Below are 25131 nucleotides of genomic sequence, written 5' to 3' on the forward strand. Positions count from 1 at the left end.
CCTTTTCGTACTTGAAATCTTCAGTAGGCTATAACATAAAGAAAATAACATAAGTATACATATTCTGTCAGATTTTTTACCGTAAACTGTCAATTAGTTTGCATATTGTTTCCCTGGTTATTGCTATTTCGGTGACTGAGATTATTTTCGTTTGTATTTATAGTCTTACTATGACAAATTCTAGCTGCAGAGTAAGAATTCTCTAAATTTTGTTGTTATGAGATGATTTTCATCTCCGTTTTGTGCCACTGCTGTGGTGATTTACTTTTATTAGTTGTTCCCCATAAGTGGAGTGGGTACAGTCACTATTCAGTGCCTTTATATCTTCTTCGTACTTGATACAAATTACATCCAGTCATCCCAGAATATTTAGAGTTGCAGACAGTACATGACACTGCATATGTTTCTGAGTTGTATTTTTTGTTTCTCTTCCGTCACAGTCCTCAGTTTCTTTTGAAGTGTGAAAATGTAAAAACAGCTAGTAAAATTGTTGATCCACTGGGAATTTTCAGACAGTAATGAAATAATTTTTTTTCTGAAACCAGTTTGGTTTTATCCACAATTCCAATCACTATAATATTACCAATTCTTTTCGCTACAAAACCCTATGTTTCAACACAATCTCTGTTCAGTGCGACTGCCTGTCGCCTCCTTACTGGGAGAGCATTTGTGACGGCATGATACTATTCCACTGGTCGACGCCGGAGCAAACATATTACTGCCTCAATAACCTCCCTTTCATGCAAGTACTGCTTCCTGCGGAGTTTATCCTTCATTGGCCCAGAGAGATGGAAGATAGAAGGTACGTCATCCGGGTTGTGCGGTGGATGATGAAGAACAGTCCAGTTAAGTTTTGTAAGCTCCTCTATGGTGCGTAGACTGGTGTGGCGCCTTGAGTTGTCATGGAGAAGGAGAAATTCATTTGCATTTTTGTGGCAACGAACACGCTGAAGTCGTTTCTTCAGTTTCCTGAGGGTAGCACAGTACACTTCGGAGCTGATAGTTGCACTACGAAAGAGATCATGAAACTGAATAAGCCCTTCAGACTCCCAGAAGACAGTCGCCTTGAATTTACCGACTGATGGTGCGGCTTTGAATTTTTTATTAGGAGGAAAGGATTTACTTTTTGTATCCGGTTGTAAGCGATGAACACATGTTCAACAAAAAATTGTCACTATGAGCCTCGTAACACGCAAGTGATTCCGCACAGATGATCCTTCGTCGCTCTTTATGGTCTTCTGCCAGGGGACGAAGAACCAAGCGGGCACACACCCTCGAGTATCCCAACTGGAGATACGTTCAATTGGGTGCTGGAAGGTTTATTGGGAATGGTAGCCTATTCTTCACGGAGTGCTGCAATGTCCGTCGGTCAGGCCTGGCACGAAGTCGGTGTTCCAAAACATTCCAAAGGTGTTCTATAGTATTCAGGTCAGGACTCTGTGCAGACCAGTCAATAACAGGATGTTATTGCCGTGTAAGTACTCCGCCATAGGCTGTGCATTATGAACGTGTGCTCGAGTGTGTTGATGCAATCGCCATCCCCGAATTGTTCTTCAACAGTGGGAACCAAGGTGCTTAAAACATCAATGTAGGCCTGTGCCGTGATAGTGCCACGCAAAACAACAAGCGATGCAAGCCCCCTCCATGAATAAGTTGACCGCACCATAACAACACCGCCTCCGTATTTTACTGTTGACAGTGCACGCGCTGGCAGATGACGTTCACTGGGCGTTCACCATACCGACACCTTGCCATCGGATCGCCACATTGTGCACCGTGATTCGTCACTGCACACGTTTTTCCATTGTTCAGTCGTCCAGTTTTACACTCTTTATACCAAGCGAGGCGTCGTTTGGCATTTACCGACGTGATGTGTGGCTTATGAGCAGCCGCTCGACCATGAAATCCAAGTTTTCTCACCTTCTGCCTAACTGTCATAGTACTTACAATGGATGCTGATGCAGTTTGGAATTTTTGTGTGTTGATTTGGATAGATGTCTGCCTGTTACACTTTACGATGCTCTTCAACTGTCGGCGGTCTCTGTCAGCCAACAGTCGAGATCGCCAGTGTGCTTTTATGCTGTACGTGTCCCTTCACGTTTCCGCTTCACTATCACATCGGAAACAGTGGAGTTAGGGATGGTTAGGAGTGTGGAAATTTCGGGTACAGACACATGACACCCAATCACCTGACCACGTTCGAAGTCCGTGAGTTCTGCGGATGACTAATGACTACCGAGGTCGCTGATTTGGAGTACCTGGCAGCAGGTGGCCGCACAATGCACCTAATATGAAAAACGTATGTTTTTGGCGGTGTCCGCATACTTTTGATCACGCGGTGTGTGAGATGACGGAGACATTGTGGTAAGCGTAGAACAATCTCAAGATTAGGGTCATTCCTTTTAGGTAACAGCTACCATCACAATTTATTTATATTCAATAGCACAATGTTTTGTATTGATGACAGTGACAGTTCGTGATCACTCATCTGCAGTTATCATCTAAATGGTTCGTTTGACAACTCAGTTTATTGCAGTTATTTTTCTTCAGTTATCTCTTTGCTGTTGCCAGTTTTGGTTATTATTTATGTAACACACTGAGTTCGAGTCTCGGTCGGGCACACAATTTTAATCTGCCAGGAAGTTTCATATCAGCGCACACTCCACTGCAGAGTGAAAATCTCATTCTGGAAACATCCCCCAGGCTGTGGCTAAGCCATGTCTCCGCTATATCCTTTCTTTTAGGAGTGCTAGTTCTGCAAGGTTCGCAGGAGAGCTTCTGTAAAGTTTGGAAGGTAGGAGACGAGGTACTGGCGGAAGTAAAGCTGTGAGTAGCGGGCGTGAGTCGTGCTTCGGTAGCTCAGTTGGTAGAGCACTTGCCCGCGAAAGGCAATGGTTCCGAGTTCGAGTCTCGGTCGGGCACACAGTTTTAATCTGCCAGGAAGTTTCATATCAGCGCACACTCCGCTGCAGAGCGAAAATCTCATTATGTAACACACTGTATGTAGGTTGTGTAGCACGATATTCTCTGTAAAATGGTCAGGACTTACGTCTTAAAGTATAGTTGATAAAACTGTAATAAACAAGGCCAGACTTTAAGAAACCATCAGATCGCAAAAAAGGAGACATGGAGACCTCCTTAATGGTAGGTTGATACTCGTAAGTCGCCAGTTCTAGTGAGTGAATAACACCCCCTTTCGTATGCCTGCAATGTCAGACTCGGTTTTTCGTTACGCAGATCGCGGGCCGGCATGAACGCTCGCGTGTCCCCAGGTCCCGGGCTCGTGCGCCGTATCGGCCGTGCCAGCATAAGGCGGAGCGACGGCGGGTTTTCCATTACATTTGACGGCCGGCGCTGGCGAGCGAGCGCCCGGGCCACTCGCATTCCATAAGCCGCGGGCCCCGTCCCGGCCGTGCAGCGCGCGCGCCGCGCCGGCCCGCCAGCTCGCACAAATCGGATTGCGCGGCACGAACGCCGGCGCGCCGCTTTTTATGAACACCGGCAGGTACCTACTGTACGTTTACTGCCGCGGCGCACGACCGTAAGCAGGCCTGTCATTACTCAGGCGCTAAGCGCTGTATTTACGACCGCTATTAATGTCATGTGAAGGCAAGTGCCACCGATGTGGGCGGTCGTTTGTGTACGACCGGCCGGCGCAACCGTTGCCCCGCGATACAAAACAGCCGCTCGCCCCCGACGGCCAATTGAAATGGCCTGTGTTTTGTTAGACGCGCGGTGGGAGGCGATTTGCCCTGACAGAAGGGGCTCTTTCCGTTAACGGCATTCCTCGTAGCTATCGTAGCCAGCAATGCTGCCGATGCAGCAATTTATTTCTCGGTGTTCGCTGTTGCCTTGTGCTCTACTTAAATGGAGGTCGCAGTATATAATATCTGCGAAGCGTACTTCCCTTTGTTGTCTTCAGCGACGCTAACTTGGTAAGGTTTTACAAATCTATTACAAAATCGTAAAGGATTTTAAATGATCTGGAAACATCTAGAGTGCTTACTGCGGACGTATTACGTAGCCAACATGCATAATGAACTCAAACATTACGGAGAACTCAGCAAATAGTGATTTACTCAGTTGTTGGCAATCGGCAGACTCTTCACCAAACAACTCTCGTTCCTAAACTTACTCTTAAACTATATGGTACCTTGAGTAACGCAAGTGCGCTAAATTTCGTTTTCGGAGCCTCGTGAAACGAAAAATTCATAAACGCTGCAAGCTTCTGAGCCTGTCAAACATCGTTCAGAGTTTACTTTATTTGCATTTTTTTCCCTAATACTCCATGTTATAAAATATCTTTTCTTAACACAAACGTACATGTACAATGACTTCTGAATTAGACAAACTGCTCTATATCAGTGCACCACGATACCTCATAATGTAACTCACATTAAGGAAAACAATTATTTCATTAATAAGGAAATATAGGTAGATAGCACATTTTTTGTAAAGGAAACCAGATTAATCGTTTGAGAGGCTTATAGGAAGCAAGGTATGTGTAGGTGAGGGATGAAAGTATGGAAGGTTGATTTCTGGAGCGTCTCGGTAGAGATATGTAACAACAAAAATTTGTTTAGAAAGACTATTTATTTAATTGTTAATTTACAGCAAGAGACGTCTCGAATTATGGGTATAGGGTTAACTAATACAAGCAACGTGACCCCAATCCATATCTGAAACTTTTGTTTTAAAGCACCTACTGCTTGTTAATTGCGGTACTTCAACAACCATCACCCAGTATTCTCAATAATGTTAATTTACTTGAATCCCATCGGCTGTAGTTGAGTCCTAGAGTTTAAAATATTTAGTAAAACTATGTTCAAGCTAGCTATCGAAATAGGGACATTCCATCAAACAGTTTTCTTTTGGAGACTAATAATCGACAGTGATCTCAAAACAGCAAATGATGTTTTTCAGTAAAAAAAAAGTCTTTCGCACTTAATGTGACTTATTCATGAGAAAAATGAGATCTTTGTCATCAACTGAACAGTTTATTAATTTCCTTTCACTTTATGAGATAATTGGCCTGAACGATGGACAACATAATTTATTATACCTCTATCAGTTTGCTGGCAGCATACTTACAGAAATGTCATTTTACTCAAATGAAGCGGTATTAATGAAATTCGACAGTGTCGTCCAGACGAAGTAAATGGAAATTTTCTAAATTTACCTGTAAAATTTCCTTCGTTGAGACTGTAGTTGATTGTTCCAGCTTAAACAGAGCACAGAGTGTAATGTATTTTTAATTAATTACGCACGAACATGTCTAATATAACTAATATATTTTGCTATTAGTTATCTCTCTGCATTGTTAATGTTATATAAGATAATGATTCTCTCATTTTAACAAATTTGGTTATATTTAATGATTAATGAATATTGGGAAAGCAATGTGAACTACGATTTTCATGTAGGTATTTTACTGTTGTAAGTAATTTCCAAACTAGTTTGACGGTCAAGATATTAATTCGGATTACAAATAATACATTGACGCAATGGGTTCCTACGAAAGGAAACAGAGCTTCATAACAGATATAAATGAAGTCAAAGTCTTGCCGACCAACTCAGCTGAATAAAGTGAAAAATGAGAATAAAATACAGCTTTACGACAAGACTTTTGTGAAATTGAAAGTTAAATTTTATCTGTGTGACGAAATATTGTAAGAGTTTTACGCTTGCGAGTAAACGGATCAGTCATCTATACTGTCCATCGGTGGTCACGCTGACAACGAAACAGAGGATGATATAGAGAGGACAAAAACAGTGATTTAGATTCAGTGAAATTGTTTCACTTCCTCCTGTTAATCCACACACTAATATCAAAATAACCGATATTGAGAAAAGTTACCGACTAATTGATGAGGAATCAGAGAAACTGAACAGAGGAAATAGTAGATATATGTAGTTATATGCAGATTATACAAATGAACATCATTCCATTTTGCAGCAGTACATTGAACATCGCTGGAGCAATAAACCGTTTGGAAAAAGGTGCAGGTCGTTATCTAATATATGAAATACGTCTGTCCCACTCATTGGCATAGCTAAAGGGGCAGTGAAATCACTTTTAGAATTGTAGAACATATCTGCGCATAGCTATAATTATATGTTTTGGAGACAGAAAATCTACTACTTAATAACAACGTGGATTCAAGTAATAGAGACGTTATGAAATTCTTCTCGTCCAAGGCAACTAGTTGCAGTTAATAAAGGTGTCCAAGTTAGTACCGTGTTTCTTGTTCCCCAAAGTAGCCCCATATGGCTCTGCACAATGAACAAATAAATTCAATATCGGGCCAGCTGTATGCCTTGATTAAGGACTTCTTGGTGTATAGAACCGCAGAGGCCTTCGAGGCGGAGGAAATGTCAAATATGAAGATAACCTCGAACGAAGGGGGGTGTAGCTCTACAAAGCCTTGTCGGAAATCCCATGTCGTATCTTGTGGATGATATTGTTATGCCAACGGATGTAGCAATGCCATGAAATTGCAGAGATCTGCCAGGAACAGAAAAAGATCCATCTCTTTTTCTGGGACTGGCAGTTTGGCTTCAACACAAACAAATATAATGTACTGCGTATTTATATGACCCTTTAACGTTCGATAAAACGATTCGCAGTGAATCACTGGAAACTACCACACTCATGAAATATGCAGATAAAAGCGAAATGACGACTTTAACCTACTTATGGGTAAAATTGGAGATAGATGATCGAACTGAATGTGAGAGTAGAACCTTTACGGATAGTGATTCATAGAGAAGATTCAAAGATGATTAAAAGGCTCAGACTCGGCTTCAGTTTATAACAGCAATAATTTATAGTTATTCATTTCTTCTACTCTGGCAGCAGACACTGCAGAAGAGGCTTTGTGGATCTCAGAGAGGTGTAAGATGAGTGAGCTGAAATTTTCAGAACGGGCTAACTGTGATACCACTGTCGTAAATTATTTACTTTTACTTTCTGAGGTACGATTAAGGATAAGAGCAGCAATGTAAACTAAAGATATTTCTCCTTACTTTCTTTTAAAAACCTTGTTGTTGATGTTGTGGTCTTCAGTCCTCAGACTGGTTTGATGCAGCTTTCCATGCTACTCTATCCTGTGCAAGCCTCTTCATCTCCCAGTACCTACTGCAACCTACAACCTTCTGAATGTGCTTAATGTATTCATCTCTTGGTCTCCCTCTACGATTTTTACCCTGCACTCTGCCCTCAAGTACTAAATTGGTGATCCCTTGATGCCTCAGAACATGTCCTACCAACCAATCCCTTATTCTAGTCAAGTTGTGCCACAAACTCCTCTTCTCCCCAATTCTATTCAATACCTCCTTATTAGTTATGTGACCTACCCATCTAATCTTCAGCATTCTTCTGTAGCACCACATTTCGAAAGCTTCTCTTCTCTTCTTGTCCAAACTATTTATCGTCCATGTTTCACTTCCATACATGGCTACACTCCATTAAAATACTTTCAGAAACGACTTCCTGACACTTAAATCAATAATCGATGTTGACAAATTTCTCTTCTTCAGAAACGCTTTCCTTGCCAATGCTAGTCTACATTTTATATCCTCTCTACTTCGACCATCATCAGTTATTTTGCTCCCCAAATAGCAAAAATCCTTTACTACTTAAGTGTCTGATTTCCTAATGCAATTCCCTCAGCATCACCCGACTTAATTCGACTACATTCCATTATCCTCGTTTTGCTTTTGTTGATGTTCATCTTATATCCTCCTTTCAAGACACTAACCATTCCGTTCAGCTGCTCTTGCAGGTCCTTTGATGTCTCTGACAGAATTACAATGTCATCGGCGAACCTCAATGTTTTTATTTCTTCTCCATGGATTTTAATTCCTACTCCGAATTTTTCTTTTGTTTCCTTTACTGCTTGCTCAATATACAGATTGAATAACATCGGGGATAGGCTACAACCATGTCTCACTCGCTTCCCAACCACTGCTTCCCTTTCATGGCCCTGGACTCTTATAATTGCTATCTGGTTTCTCTACAAATTGTAAATAGCCTTTCGCTCCCTGTATTTTAGCCCTGCCACCTTCGGAATTGGAAAGAGAGTATTCCAGTCAACATTGTCAAACGCTTTCTCTAAGTCTACAAATGCTTTAAAACATTATCAACTCTAAAATGTGTGAATGACATAAACTGAGGTGACAAAAGTCATGGGATGCCACTTAATTTCGTGTAGGAGCTTCTTTCGCACAGCGTAAAGCACCAGCTCGACGTGGTAGAGACACAACAAGTCGTAGGAAGTCCCCTGTGGAAATACTGAACCATGCTGCCTCTAACTGACCTCAAGATTATGACTCATAAATGTTTGATGGCATTCACGTTGGATGATCAGTGCGTTGGAATCATTTGCTCGAAATGTCAAGAATGTTTTCAAACCAATTGCGAACAACTGTGGTCCGGTGACACCGCGCATTGTCAGCCGTAAAAATTCCATCGTCGCTTGGGAACACGAAGTCCCTGAATGGCTGCAAATGGTCGTCAAGTAGCTGAATATAAGCATTTCCAGTCAATAATCGGTTCAGTTTGACCCAGTCCATTCCACTTAAACACAACCCAAACCACTATGGAGCCGTCAGCAGCACAGTGTGTTGTAGACAATTTGGGTCCATGTCTTCGTGGGATCTGCAAGACACTCGAACTCCACCATGAGCTCTTACCAACTGAAATCGGGACTCATCTCACCAGGCCACGGTTCTCCAATAGTCTAGGGTGCAACCGATTTATGTTCACGAGCCCAGGGGAGGCGCTGCAGGTGATGTTGTGCCGTTAGCCAAACCACTCGCGTCAGTCGTCTGTTGCCATTGTCCATTAACACCAAATTTCGACGCACTGTCCTAAGGGACACGTTCGTCGTACGTCCCACATTGATTTCTGCGGTTATTCCACCCAGTGTTTCTCGTCTGTTAGCACTGACAATTCTACGCAAACGCTGCTGCTCTCGCTCGTCAAATGAAGGCCGTTGACCCCTGCGTTGTGCGTGGTGAGAGGTAATGCCAGAAACTTCATATTGTCGGCACACTCTTGACTCGCTGAATATTGAATTCCGTAAAGACGCGTCTGTATCATTTCGCGTTCAAAGTCTATTAACTCCCATCGTGTGGCCATAATCACTTCGAAAACCTTTTCACATGAATGACCTGAGTACAGATGATAGCTGCACCAATGCACTGCCCTGATACCTTGTGTACTCTTTGCTACTGCCACCTGTTTATGCGCACATCGCTACTCCATGACTTTTGTCACCTCAGTGTGCAAATAAATTTAATACACAAATGCCGTAACGCTTCGAAATGAAACCAAGGTGTTAGTCACCGCCATGGAATCAAAATTCACTAGTGGAAATAAAATTATTTTCTCACTCTCATTACTGTAACCATGGATTACATATATACTGTAAGCGACACATTCATTCCCAAAGAAGGATTTGTCTATGTGTATAATATATGTCACTATATGCACAACGAGTATCTCTGCAGAGTATGATTGAAATTCCTCTTCGTGATGATACCACACTGCACAAATACAGTATCGTCGATCATATCGCTACAAAACTTACATGGAAGCAATATAAGAATCCTACAACATACGTTTTTTCAGTCATCAGTTTTCTACTGGTCTGATGTGACCCGTCCTACGTCCTGAGTTATTTGTCGGGTTTATTGAAATCTCTGCCTTCCTTTACATTTTGAACCTCTACAGCTCCCACTAACACGATGGAGGTTATTCCCTTGTGTCTTAACACATGCTCTACCATCCTGTTATTTTTCGAAAATTCCTTACTTCGACGATTCTGTGGAGAACTTCTTCATCCCTTATCTTATAAGGCCGCCTAATTTCCAACCTTCTTCAGTATCACCACATCTCAAACGCGTCAATTATCTACCTTACAACCTTCAAACGTATATTCTCAGAAATTCCTTCCTCACATTAAGACTTTGATACCAGTAGACCTCTCGTGACCGAGAATACCTTCTTTTCTTGTTCTAGTCCGCTTTTTGTGTCCTCTTGATATGTCGGTCATGGGATACGCTGCTTTAAAAGAATTCTTTAACTTCGCCTCTTCGTGATCAGAAATTTTGATAGGCTTCTCATTATCCTCATTTCTGCTACTTCTCATTACTTTATTCTTCTGCCGTTTTACTCTGTACTCAACAGACTGTGCATAGCTTTCAACAGATCCTGTGATTATTCTTCCCTCTAACTGAGGATATCGTCCGCCCCCGGCAGCTGAATGTTCAGCGTGACTGATTGTCAATCCTCTGGGCCCGGGTTCGATTCCCGGCTGTGTCGGGGAATTTTCTTCGCCCAGGGACTGGGTGTTGTGCTGTCCTCATCATCATCCCATCATCTTCATCGACTGCAGGTAGCTGAAGGGGCGTCAAATTGAAAGTCCAGCACAAGGCGAACGGTCTGCCCGACGGGGGGGCCCTAGCCCTACGATTAAATAAATAAATTGAGGCTATCGGTGTAATCAGGGAATTTAATAACTGATAGCCTTTCACCATGAATTTTAATTCCATTCTTCAACCCCCTTTTTATTCCATCATTGTTTCATCGATATACGTATTGAAAAGTAGAGGTAACAGATCGCATCATTGCCTCACACCGATTTGGATCCGAGCACTTCAATCTTGCTCTTCCAGGCTTATTGTTCTCACTTGGTACTTGCACATACTCTGTGTTTCCACATAGCCTACTCCTATTTTTCTCATATTTTTAGAACATTTTGCACCATTTCATGCTGTCGAATGCTTTTTCTAAAACGACAAATCATACGACCGTGTCTTGATATTCCTTCTGCCTTGTTGTGATTATCAAGCATAATGTCACAAATGCTTCTCCGGTGCCTTTACCTTCCCTAAAACAAAACTAATCGTCATAAAAGAGATCCCCACGATTTTCTTTTACATGTGGTACTAGGGGAAGGCGGGGCAAGATAGGGAAGCTAACTTTAAACCCTTACAAGAGGGACAAAAATAAATTGAAGTACGTTTGATTATCATTTGTTTACTGAACCATTGAATTACAATAGCATGCAAAGAAACCTGCAAACGTGTTACATTTAGTTAGAAATATCTCTATTTGAAAGATAAACTACCAATTCCCCGTCTTGCCCCATATGCCGGGTAAGATGGGGAACTAGCATGAATTCATCTCTAAAGCTTAAATGAGGACTGGAATAACGAAATCATGTGACGATAGGGTTTCTAAACATGGTTCTGCGAATTGTAGAATCAGGTATTACGTTTTATTTAGGCCTCTTACATTCACGTAGTACACAAGTGTGGACAGCCTCGTCATCATCACTTTCTGTCCCTGCACAAGTATCTTGGGCACCCCGACGCTGAAACTCAGATTTCTGTGGCACGTTGAACTGTCGAGCAGCCCTGAAAGAACCCATATGACCTTCTATAACAGCATTTACAGCGCCTTACATTGACTCCAATGACCGATCTTGTCTAGACGTTTGTCGCCGATACTTGCGAACCATCTGAAATAAAACACGTGGAACGTACTACTGAGTCGGATCATTCCTGGTAATCTATATTATATAGTAAATAAAATATTTCCAATAGTCAGTCGTTAAAGCATAGCAATAATATTGACTTTGCACGGTTTTTGTATTTATATTCACCATATAGCCTAACGCATGCTTTGTAACTAGTTAGGAAACGTTGGAATAACGAATGCCTTTCTATTTACAATTATATTCAACGTATAATGTACGTGTTCAAAACCCGCAGCGAGGTAAACACATGAGACGATAAGAATGTAATGGTTGGACAAATAGTAGGGGCAAGTAGGGCAAGCTCCCCATCTTGCCCCACCCCGTCTTGCCCCCTACCATTCTGTCAGGTTATGTTACGCCTACATGAACACTATGTAGTGAACATTGACTACTGACACAGCAGTTTACTGTTAATAAGACGTACTATTCAGTGCTATATATACAGTCTGGACAAATGTTCACGAAACACATGTTTTAGGACCTCTAAGGGTGTAAAACATTGCAAATCAGCATAACAATTGTACGTACCTTGCAAAGCTCATAGAAACCGCAGTGAAACTAAATTTCGGCAATGTCAACACACTGAGACCTGTGTACTGTTGATGTTGACGTAGCTATTCACAGATGGCAGCACTCTAACTGTAGCTTATAGCCCTTCCCCGTCTTACCCCACCTCCCCGTCTTGCCCCGCCTTCCCCTATATTATTCTTATCAGTATCTGGACGCATGAGCTGTTAAGCTGATTGTGCTATAGTTCTCGCATTTATCAGCCCTTGCTACCTTCGGAATCGAGTGAGTTGATATTTTTCCTGAAGTCCGATGGTACGTTGCCAGTCTCATACATTCTACGCACCAAATTGGAAGTGTAGTAGCCACTTCCCCTAATGATTTTAGAAATTCCGGGTGAATTGTATCCATCCATTCTGTTGTGCGTGATCTCAAGTCTTCCAGAGTTCCTTCAGATTCTAACTGCAATATCGTCTAGTATTCTATGTCGACTATAGTTTCCTCTCTTATCACGTCCTCCGCGTCATAGAGACTGTCAACTTACTCTTTCCCCCTGTTCGCTCTCTCTTCTTCGTTAAACAGTTGACTTCCCACTGTAGTCTTACTGTCACTACCCTTGCTATTAATTGCACCGAAGCTTGTTTTGACTTCAGTATATGCTGAGGCAGTCCCGTTTCCTGCAGCCATTTTACCTTGATTGCCATGTAATACCCATTTATTTTGTTAAAAAGGTGTTCGTGTTGCTGTATTCCTGTCTTCCCTGCACTTTTTTGTACTTCCTCCTTTCGTCGATGAGAAGCATTTCTTCAACAGAACTCCCTACTCTAGTATTCACCTCTTTATCAAACTTCAAACTAGTCTCATCATTCCTCACCACTTCATTATCCCCCTTCCTCTCACACTGTTTCTATCTGATGACTCTCTTAAGCTTCAGTCTACTCTTCATCATTACTAAACTGCTATCTGAGTCTACAATTGCACCCAGTTACACCTTACAGTATCTGATTTCGGAATATCTGTCTGACAAAGTTGTAATCCAGCTGGAATCATTCCGCGTCTCCGGATATTTTGTGATTATTCCTCCTCCTCTTCTGATTCTCCAACACGGGATTCGGTAGTAAAATCTGAAATTTATTGCAGAACACAATTAGTCTTGTCTCTATCTTGTTCTTAGTGACAATTATATTAGACATATTCCTGTAACACTTCGTTCTATTCTTTACTCTGTAATCGCATTCCAGTCCTCCATGTTTACAGATTTTCATCCCCCTTTACATACTGTGGTACCCGTTCAGTATCCTCATATATTCACTCCATCTCTTCATGTTCTACTCGCGTCGTTGAAATGTAGGGGTCTGTATCTGAACTACCGTTGTCGGTGTCGGTCTGCCTGTATCTGATCTACCGTTGTCGGTGTCGGTCTGCTTTCGAATCTAATGAGAATAATCCTACCGCAGAATGGTTCACAGTAGCTCACTCTCCGCCCTACTTTCCTATTCGTAATGTATCTTCGTCGCGTTATACCGTTTTCTGCTGCTATTGGTATCACCCTATATTCGTCTGAACAGAAACTGTATCTTCTTTACATTTTACTTCACCGATCTCCACTATATCTAGATTGAGCCTTAGCATTTCTCTTTTCAGATTTTGTAGTTTTTCTACTAAGTTCAAACTTCTGGCACTCCATGCACCCTTGGCTATTCCATCTTTCTCGCCTGGTCACCTCCCCCTCGACAGTCCCCTCCCGGTAATCCGAACGGGGTACTAGTCCGGAAACTTTTGCCAACGGGAAGATTACACTTTACGTGTCTTTAATCCATTGGTTTAAATTGATTTCTGCATCTTCATACATTGAAAGTTGCTAATCTTTCCGCCTTTTAGGAACAATTTCCGATTACAAGGACGAGACATCGTTGACAAGGCCGTTGGCAGAACAAGCGCTACTTCCTAAGCCGGATATCTTCGCCCGCCTTTGCTGATGATTTTTATTCAGAATTTAAGCAATAGCTGGACTTGAACCCCGGAACCTTGATGTTTTGATTACTAGTCGGAGAAGACTCCGCTCCTACGCCAGCTATATGAACACAAAATGATTTCCCACAATATGATAATACCAACTCTCATGCGGGTAGCTGCAGCAAAGAAACCATCATATTATTTGAAATGTGCTATAGTTTACAGGATAGTACCTTAAGTGACGTAAAATTGATTAAAAGGGAAATGTGTGTATTAGACGCAGCATGTTGGTGGTATCAGTTAAGGAAAAACATATCAAAATTCTTCCTATCTCTCTCTCCTTCGGCATACAGATACTTACGCCTACGTTTCCACAATAGCCTAAAACTGTTGGAATGATCAGCATGGCGCGTCGAATTATTTCACACGTATACTGATCTGAAAAAAGTACGCCTTGATTTTCACAGTCAGCCACAGAAAATGATAGAAATCATTATGTGAAGCGTCAAAAGACTGGAGAGATTGCAATTGAAATGATTTATATCCAGCTGTCAACGGAAACAATGTTTCTCTGCCGACATTTTCTTGACTTCCTTTTAGCTTACAGTTGGAATATAGTACATGTATAAAGTTCACTATCGCTTTGTGGCACTTTTCAGTTAATTCATAGAGAACGGCATGGTCATAGTGTAATAAGCCTCCTGCATTAGTTCTACTACGGTTTTGCAGTTAGAGAATGTCTTTATCTTTTGAGATGTCTGCCTTTAAGCTAATTAACGATTTTTCTGGATTCGTGTAAGCAATATAATTTTTTATCGAAAGTCACAAATGTTTCGTTGAACACTACATCTGGATCACTTGTATAAGTTTAATATTTGTAAGTTTACCTTCTCTGACGCACATAATTAAGTTATTTAATTCACTGTGTGTGTATGAATTTTTCCTCACAATAAACCCCTTTATGAAGTATTGTGGATAACAGTTCTCCCGTTATAAGTTCAGTTATATAACTGTCGTTTTTGATATGGTAAATTATGGTTTGAATAAGACGTGTAACATTATACACGTCTTTCGGAGAGTACTGTGGTCCGATTTCGGAATCAGTGAGTGCTGTTATACTTTCTTGCCATGTATGGCATGTCAAATTCGCAAAACTGGCTTTAGCGTTACATTTTACATATCTTGCACAGTGTAAAACACTTAGCATAAACATGACAGATAACTCTTCATCGGAAACTTCATGACTTCACCTTTTGTCCATTTGAAAACTTTCACACGTTATAAAATATACTACGTGAGACAAACTCCGATGCATCGTTGAATAGTCCGTGATCGCTGCAATGTTTTCACTGACATGGTGTCCGGATTACCATTCTTACGCAAATCCAGTACATTTCCTTCGTCGGCAGCATGACGTGAAATTGGTTGCTATGTTAATATATCGTAATAACACTGAAGAAAAAATGTACAAATACATCATTGAAGGAATAATTGTCATAAATAAAGAAATGTGTTTCCAAAAGAAAAAGAGGAAAGAAAGTAAGCTATAGAAATACAAGTTCGGTCGACGAGTGCTATTGTACGGCTGCACTCTGAGGCTTCCGTCATGCAAGGTTGATCTTCTGTCTAAAAAATATTTCATGGATGTAAATATCTGGAACCCATGAACGATTGACTGTCGGTGTTCGTAAAGACGAAAATGAATAGCATTTTCGTCATGATGGATGCACTTCTTGTATTAAATGTACCAAACATAAGATTTTTCTGATATTGCTGTAGACATTCGTTGTTTAGCACACGTTATGTTATAGTAGGATTCGTAAATATAATTATCTAATACTTATTGCTTAAACGAGTGGTTTTAATGAGTTTGTTAATGTCGTCATGAAGTACTGGTTTTATTAAATGTGTACTATAGACCGGTAGGATTCATTTCTTAACGAATTGTGATCAATTTATGCTTTTGTTCCTACTACAACATGACTCCATCTATAAACTAGGATGTCTTAATTTTTTTGTGACCATTAACCTAAACAGTATTTTTACTTTCTAGTCCAAGTACCATATTGGATACTGTTGTGCTGGTGGTTGACATGTTTGACTTAAAGATTACCTTCGTGTAACTGTAATAGTTTTGTAGTTAAATGGTGGGTTTTTGTCGAGTGATTTTGCCATATTATTCAATTCTTTTTAGAAAGCCGATACCTGCATATCGGTTATCTTTACACCATACGCCTGAAATAGACGCTACAGTTATTATACTGCCACATTTTTCTCGAATATGAAGTGTGTAGCTCTGTAGTATTTAGAAGTACAGATGAAGGAAGTACTCTTCAAATAATGATGCCGTTGGCACATTTACATCTTTCGTTTCGACGTGAACTGTCACTTTATGATGACACAAATATCTGATACAGGCAATGTGATGCAGATTTTTCAGCATGTTATTCACAGTCCGCTCACTTTCTGCCACTAATACCATGTCATCAGCAAATTTTATACATTCTATTCTCTTTCCACCAACACATATTCCTCTTTTCCCACCTTTTACAATCATGATGAAGGATCTGAATGAAGCTTGTGTGGAATATGGGATACAAATAAACACAGCAAAAACAAAGAGTATGGTCATCGGTACAAGATGCAGACTGTCCAATATTAAAATGGGGCAATCTACCATTAGCCAAGTAAGTGCATTTAAATATCTTGGAAGCACAATAACTGAAGACTTGAAATGTCACCAGGAAGTGAAAACTCGAACTGCCGTAGCGAAGGAGGCATTCAACAGAAATAGGAGACTATTATGTGGCAAATTAGATAAAAGTCTAACAAAAAGGCTTGGCAAATGTTTTGTCTGGAGTGTGGCACCATATTGGGCAGAAACATGGACGCTAAGACGATAGGATGAAAAAATGTTAGAACCATTTGAGATGTGGACGTGGAGGAGAATGGAGAGAATAAGCTGGATAGATAGAGTGAGTAACGAAAGAGCATTGGAAACGGTTGGTGAGAGAAGATGTCTGCTGAAGGTTATAAGAGAAAGGAAAAAGAACTGGTTGGAACATTCATTGAGAAGGGAGTGCTTTCTAGCAGATGCTTTGTAGCATTAGTTTGTGGGAGAAGATGATAGACGACACAAAGGGAAGAAGAAATTATGCAGACCTGAAGAAGATGGCAGAAGACCGGACAGCCTGGAGATCTACCACGTGAATACCTGCCTTTTGGCGGAACACTGATGATGATTGTGATGCAAGTGTAGTGAAGTGTAGCCGCACTCTGGGAACTTCAAGACCAGGCTTGTTTTCAGGTACTGTCTTTTGTAACGAAGAAGGAGCTATTGATGTCCAAGACGTTTTACCCACTAGTATTAGTAGTTAGTCTGATCTGAGAGTAACTACACCGGAACAAAATGCCCATTTCCGATGTCATGGTTTTTCAGGCACTGGAATGCTAATCTGATTATTTTCCGCAAATGTAACTTACAATTATTCGTGTACAGTTAATTCGACTTGGTATCTTCAATACTCAGCAGCCTGTGAATGGTGGTTTAAACGTATCTGTCAGCGTCAAATAACTCTAAAACGTCGATGTGAAACCAATACTGTCTAATACACGACATTCTATTCCTCGTAACACAATTAAATGATTCTTAAGTATTCGGAATTGGAAGATAACAGTTCGATAAAGACAAAGTTTTCACTTTGAGTTTGGATACCCCGTTGTATGTTATTAACCACCTGTATCTGGCCACGCAGTTGTCTGTTTTTTTACACACTTTGATTCAATAGGTCTCTGGAACATCTGTGGCCCGAAACAGAAACATTGGCTTCTTCTCCGTCTTAGCTTCCACCACACACAACCCTAATAGTTCGCCGAATTTAAAATAATTGCAACAGCTGAATATAAAGCACGTTGGTGAAATTTATATACTGTAATAATTCCGCCGACAAAAATCTATAGTTTTAGCACATTTATTTCAAACTCAAAAGGGTTTTAAAGTGTAGTTGCATTAACTAGTTTCACGATTACGAGTTGACACCGTACCAATTTGATGAAAGTCCACCTAATCCCTGATACAAAAGTTTATGTATCGTTCTTCCCAGCCAGATAGTAACTGTTCGTAAGGAATAGATCAAATTTTCATCAGTATTTAAATAAACTGGAAACCAACTGTGAATATAAAATAACCTAGGTTCGAAATTAGGGCTAAACGCCTTATTCCTGCCTTAGACCTTGGTGCAGGTCTTGAGGTGTTGCCTACACTTTCATCTCACTAGCCGTTTGAACGTTCTCTTTGTACATCACATGTTAACTGCCAGAATGCTACCTCATGCGATATTTAACTAGTGAATTCACATAGAAGTTGGAGAACAGAACCGGTAGTTGCGAGCTGATGCTCCACATGTGTACGGTGGAAATTACTGTATAAAATCAGTGAAAGACGTCAAATAATTATAGCAACGGAACGGCACACTAAAATAACAAGTAAAAATAGCACCTCATTCCACACTGTTTCCTCTGCTGGTTTCCTTGGCACAAACAGTTTTGTGTATCGTGTGCCGTTTTAAAATTAATTTTTTTTTTAAACTGCGGTAACGAGAAATGTCTGAATTATGTGTCACAATTATTTATAACAAAGTAGTCTAGGATTAGTCTTGTGGAGACTTTGTGTGAATGACCATAGTACAGAAGCTGTTTTCAAATGAAAGCATTCCTCAGTGGCTTTCATTTGATTCCTCGGATGTTGTTGTAGCTCTAGAAATTGTTATTAATGGGAAGGATTTTCAGATTTAACGTATTTCGTATATGCTTGTCCCTAAAAGTAAAACCATCATCGATAGTTTCTTTGGTCCGCACGAAGTGTCTTTAAAAGAACTTCAAGATGGTACAGTACTTTTGTTTCGAATCTGGCGACAATGCTTGAATAATTACCAGTTCTTCCTCAGGCGAAATCTCTACTCCGACCTACTATGACAACAGTTGGACATTGGGATGGCCGTCCCGTACATTGCCGTCTGCTCATTCGCCACTCTCCCTAAGGGGCTTCTTATGAGTGGTAGTAATTCAGTTTTAAGGCTCAATCAGTAACTGAATAAATAAAAGTTAGGTAATTTTTCGTTTGTTGCAGGTGCATGTCTGCAGTTCTGGTACACACTGAAATCACTTCGCCTTAGTGGCTTAACACGTCACAAGGGGAGCCAGACTGTAATCACGAAACCCTATGACAAAGTGAAGTGCTTAGGAAGGGTAGACGTAAGGTTTTAATTATCACCTCGAGAAGATAAAGTTACGTAATTGATTTTTTGTTCGTCAGCAGGTACATGTCACTAATCCTGTTACACATAGCAATTCCTGCACGGCAGTATGGTGAGATGTTGTCAGAAGAGGAGAAACTACACGGCGCAGCCCACTTCCACTTTACTAGTAGCCACAGCGCATTCTCCACATAATCTGGTTGCGCCAAATCCTACTAAAAGAGTTCCCTCCACACTCTTTGAAGAACCTTCGCCCTTCTGGTTGTACAATACTACCTCGCTCCTACAAATCAGAATTGATGGACACTGAATTTCAAAGCAGTTACAGCGCACATGGAAGGAGACTAACTAGTGGCGTCACTTGAAGCCAACAGAGCAAGCGTGATGCTGAGGACTCGGCTGTAGCCAGTCGTAGACCCACCTGTGGCAGGACAGCCGGACAGCTCGAGGCGCAGACAGACGGTCCTGCGGTGGACGCTGTAGGGCAGCACCCGCAGCTGGCTGGCGAAGATGGCCGGCAACAGACGCTGCGTCACCACCGTGGCCGTGTCGCTGTTCCCGCTCAGGATCTGCGGACAGGGGGCGCACCCTCTGCAGGTCGAGGAAGTAAACGAGCACCACTGCAGGACACAGCTCTTGCTCTTATATCTGGTGAGCATCAACAAGTTCATTGTAACGCTGCGAGCAAACTACGAGCTTAATGGGTTGTAACACCACAGCTCTAATGCTGTACTGATATATTTTGCGTTCTGTATTGTTTAGTGTTATATCGTTGAGTTTCTGTAAATGTTGTTGGATTGAATCGATAACACAAAATTGTATACTCCCTTCTTTCTAAAAACTTTGATGTCATTTAGAGTGTACGAAGTGTAAGCACTGTAATATGTACAATATGCGCAAATTATACACTCCTGGAAATTGAAATAAGAACACCGTGAATTCATTGTCCCAGGAAGGGGAAACTTTATTGACACATTCCTGGGGTCAGATACATCACATGATCACACTGACAGAACCACAGGCACATAGACACAGGCAACAGAGCATGCACAATGTCGGCACTAGTACAGTGTATATCCACCTTTCTCAGCAATGCAGGCTGCTATTCTCCCATGGAGACGATCGTAGAGATGCTGGATGTAGTCCTGTGGAACGGCTTGCCATGCCATTTCCACCTGCCGCCTCAGTTGGACCAGAGTTCGTGCTGGACGTGCAGACCGCGTGAGACGACTCTTCATCCAGTCCCAAACATGCTCAATGGGGGACAGATCCGGAGATCTTGCTGGCCAGGGTAGTTGACTTACACCTTCTAGAGCACGTTGGGTGGCACGGGATACATGCGGACGTGCATTGTCCTGTTGGAACAGCAAGTTCCCTTGCCGGTCTAGGAATGGTAGAACGATGGGTTCGATGACGGTTTGGATGTACCGTGCACTATTCAGTGTCCCCTCGACGATCACCAGTGGTGTACGGCCAGTGTAGGAGATCGCTCCCCACACCATGATGCCGGGTGTTGGCCCTGTGTGCCTCGGTCGTATGCAGTCCTGATTGTGGCGCTCACCTGCACGGCGCCAAACACGCATACGACCATCATTGGCACCAAGACAGTTGCGACTCTCATCGCTGAAGACGACACGTCTCCATTCGTCCCTCCATTCACGCCTGTCGCGACACCACTGGAGGCGGGCTGCACGATGTTGGGGCGTGAGCGGAAGACGGCCTAACGGTGTGCGGGACCGTAGCCCAGCTTCATGTAGACGGTTGCGAATGGTCCTCGCCGATACCCCAGGAGCAACAGTGTCCCTAATTTGCTGGGAAGTGGCGGTGCGGTCCCCTACGGCACTGCGTAGGATCCTACGGTCTTGGCGTGCATCCGTGCGTCGCTGCGGTCCGGTCCCAGGTCGACGGGCACGTGCACCTTCCGCCGACCACTGGCGACAACATCGATGTACTGTGGAGACCTCACGCCCCACGTGTTGAGCAATTCGGCGGTACGTCCACCCGGCCTCCCGCATGCCCACTATACGCCCTCGCTCAAAGTCCGTCAACTGCACATACGGTTCACGTCCACGCTGTCGCGGCATGCTACCAGTGTTAAAGACTGCGATGGAGCTCCGTATGCCACGGCAAACTGGCTGACACTGACGGCGGCGGTGCACAAATGCTGCGCAGCTAGCGCCATTCGACGGCCAACACCGCGGTTCCTGGTGTGTCCGCTGTGCCGTGCGTGTGATCATTGCTTGTACAGCCCTCTCGCAGTGTCCGGAGCAAGTATGGTGGGTCTGACACACCGGTGTCAATGTGTTCTTTTTTCCATTTCCAGGAGTGTATGTTTTGTCTTTGTCGTATAACCTTATTGGTTATTTTTAAAATTAAATAATTTTATTTAAATAATTTTGTGTAGAACTACCAATATATGCAAATGTTCTGCTTTATTTAAAATGTTTGGTTGCTGTTGTGTAAACTGCTGACCTACACTTACGGTTCTTAATTATTTTGTATGTAAAAGGTGTTGTGGCTCCCCTCGGGAACGGAACTGTGTAGCGCGCGCAAATTGTGGTTGGCCTAGGTGGAAAAGGTGGAACAAAGAGTCAGTCGGGGATGAGCTAACAAACTATCAACTGCCTATGTAAAAGCTGTGTAGTTTGCTGGTTCCGATAGAGGCTTTTCCTGACGCTTTCCAATGCCTCGAATGGATGGATAAAGAGCTGGAACTGTTCTGAAATTGGCATCTATCATCTCCACCAAGGAATGACATATTACAGCAATTCTACCTGCAAATCCACCTACCAACACGCACACGCCACCACATTGCGCAAATACTGTAATAGAACAGAAGAACGATAGTAATATACAGTGAAGGTTCAGCTCATTGGATGTGTTAGTGTGCTGAAATACAAGGTAGTATAACTGAATTTATGTACCTACCTTGATTTTTTCCTTATCACAACACCTATCAGGTTCCTCTCCGTTTGAACTATGATTACCGAGCGTCCTTTATTGAAAGCATATAAAAATTAATATGATAATAGAGTGTGCTAAGATTAATAATGTTTGTTGAAAGGCTCTAACAAATATCTCAATTTTGCGTTTCAGTGCAGTAAAAGTTCAGCACTACAACTGTTGAGAGTTATATGTTCATGCTTGCTAAGTGTTTCACTAATATAATGAAAGTGTGTTTAGTTTTCTCTGCTATAGTGGTCAAGATTAAGGACCCCCCTCCATTGAAAGTAGTACAAAGGCACAAAGTTACTTAATTATAGAAAGTTTCAATTACTCATGCTATTCAAGTCAAATTTTGTACAATATTCGGTTCCTCTTGTGTATTAAAAGTATATATTAATGGTGTAACAGGATCAACAGTTCGTCTATTGTGCTCATGCTAGATAACGATTAATAGAAAGACCACTATCAATGAAAACAATAATTTCTTTATTCAAAAGACAGTGAGAAGTAATCTGTTAGTGAATTCCATTTAATTTTCATTCTAAATAGAAAGGTGTTTAGTAGTGAGGGACTTAATCTATGCTTAATAATTAATTTTGCTGTGAACTATATCCATATTTCATGCCAAATAGGAATATGTTTGAAAAAATAATATTGAACCTATGTCCAATTTATGATTCTAAAGTGCACTGTAATACTAATATTATTGAAACTACTCAGTGTGACCAAGCTTTGAAAGTAAAAGTGTATGTCATTTTCTGTTGTCCTTATGCAAATAGCCTTGTTCTCCTATAACTGTTAGCACTTTCTTTAATGTCAACATCAGCTAGTGACAGTCCGCAGCTCGTGGTCGTGCGGTAGCATTCTCGCTTCCCGCGCCCGGGTTCCTGGGTTCGATTCCCGGCGGGGTCAGGGATTTTCTCTGCCTCGTGATGACTGGGTATTGTGTGGTGTCCTTAGGTTAGTTAGGTTTAAGTAGTTCTAAGTTCTGGGGGCTGATGACCGTAGATGTTAAGTCCCATAGTGCTCAGAGCCATTTGAACCATTTCAGCTAGTGACAGAGTTCATTGCACTTGCAGGTGATAAAGTATAGGCTGTGCCTGTCCATTAAAGTTATTCACATCTATTTTCTTTAACAGGAATGTTACTCATTCTTATGCCTAATTAGGCTGGCGACCGTTTTCTTTATCCGTTGAACAGTGTGGATAGGTAAAAATATTGTTTGTTACTGTTTAAATATTTACGTAATTTTGACATTCACTTCCGATAAGCCACCTCCGTTAGGTATAGCACGGTCAACGTAACAAAATTCCTCTCAGAGGGTAACACTGCTCTGTTGCTTTATACCATAATTGCTTGAATAAAAAATAATTTCATTATATGAACCGCCTCCAACTTTAAGGTTATGGTATAACAGTAGCGGACGAAAGTATTATAGGGTACCGTACCACATCTGCGACTGGATTCAGGTCTTTCTTCGAGATAAAACTAATCATGTCGTTCATAAAAAATCGAAAGTTAAAAAACTAATTCAACGAGTATCCATTACGTTTTACAGTATAGCCTACACAAATCCGTTAACAACAGACAGGATGGTCAGAAATAGCCTGAGAAATAATTGCTAAGAAGAAAATTCGATACGTAGCGGCTTTTGCGATTTAATTAGCATTGAATTTAGCCAATCGGGCCTTTTCTCGCGCAAATTCAAGCTGCCCGCCAAATACAATTAGTTTCAGTTTTTATCGTAGCATAGAAGACAGCTTCAAGACTGCTCAGTCTTTAGCTCGTGTTCGATCTATACTACAGAACACAAATTCAAGGTTTGTATCACTCTCTTGTTTGGATTTAGGAAACTAAACGAAGAACACGTTTGGCGACACTGCGTCTAGCGGGCCTCTTGAATCCTTGCGCGCAGTGACCTGACAGATTACCTTCAGTGCTAAATAACTCGGAAATCGCGCAACGCAACAGTTTTTTTCTTAACTATTATTTCACAACACAACCTCCAGTGCAATACACTTAAAAGCTGTTCACCCTGTTCTCCGAACATCCTTTACAAAAAATATTGAGAAAATCCACTGATCTACATTATCACCGAGTGGCTTGTTTCTTTCTTTATGTGTAGCCAACAGTCCTTGTAAACTGATTTTCGTTGTCTCAGTATACTTTTTAGTCATTAGAAAACAATTATGAGGCACCAGTATCAGAGCGGAAAAAAGTACTGCCAAATATGATTCGAATCATGAATAATTGTTCAAATTTTACAGGCGAATACACCGAGAAACAATAAAATAATTTGTACCAAAATGGTTTTTCTTTCATTGTTTATGGAAAAGCTAAAACTATTCCCTCGACCATTTAAATTCTTTTTGCGGAAATAAACATAAGGTTTGGCCTAAGTATAATTTTCATACATTTCAAAAGGAAACAATGTACTTAGCTTTATCAATTTCAAGTAAGGAATTCATAATGGACTCATTCAGTGATTCAATATCCGCACCAGTGGAGGCAATTTTTAATTTCCAACTTTAAGATGATTAAAAACATTAAATATTAAAATGTTATGGCAGAACGAGGGAAAAGGTTTATGGTGTTTCAGTTTGTTTTATATGTCTTCAATAACTTCAAGAAGGGATAATTCCGTAGTATAAACGGAACTCGGGGAAAGAGAATAAAGGTGAGGAAATGTCATGCTGTCGGTGTTGTAAGCTACAACGTACTAATGAACTTTAAAAGAAACTCACTAGCATGTGATAGGGCTGAAGAACTATTATTTTTATAGAGACAAATAAAATTACATCTTGCAAATTATTTTCTACAAAAATGCCAATCTAAGTATCAAAGAAAAAATTGAGAAAAGACCTATACAAAACTCATCTAAGTAAATGTTTTTCACCTAACTACGCATTTAAAATTCTTGA

General features: G+C 41.3%; 1 protein-coding gene across 1 annotated transcript in view; it reads right to left on the reverse strand.

Moving 5' to 3' along the window:
• Positions 1 to 25131, reverse strand: part of LOC126244741 (discoidin domain-containing receptor tyrosine kinase B-like) — a 285697-nt gene that overhangs the window by 93015 nt on the left and 167551 nt on the right. Inside the window, exon 5 of the mRNA XM_049948267.1 lies at positions 19686 to 19833. Coding sequence (XP_049804224.1) covers positions 19686 to 19833 — 148 coding nt within the window. The remainder of the gene's footprint in view (positions 1 to 19685; positions 19834 to 25131) is intronic.

Source organism: Schistocerca nitens, chromosome 1 (genome assembly GCF_023898315.1).
Source record: "Schistocerca nitens isolate TAMUIC-IGC-003100 chromosome 1, iqSchNite1.1, whole genome shotgun sequence".
In the NCBI taxonomy this organism is placed as follows: Eukaryota; Metazoa; Arthropoda; class Insecta; order Orthoptera; family Acrididae; genus Schistocerca; species Schistocerca nitens.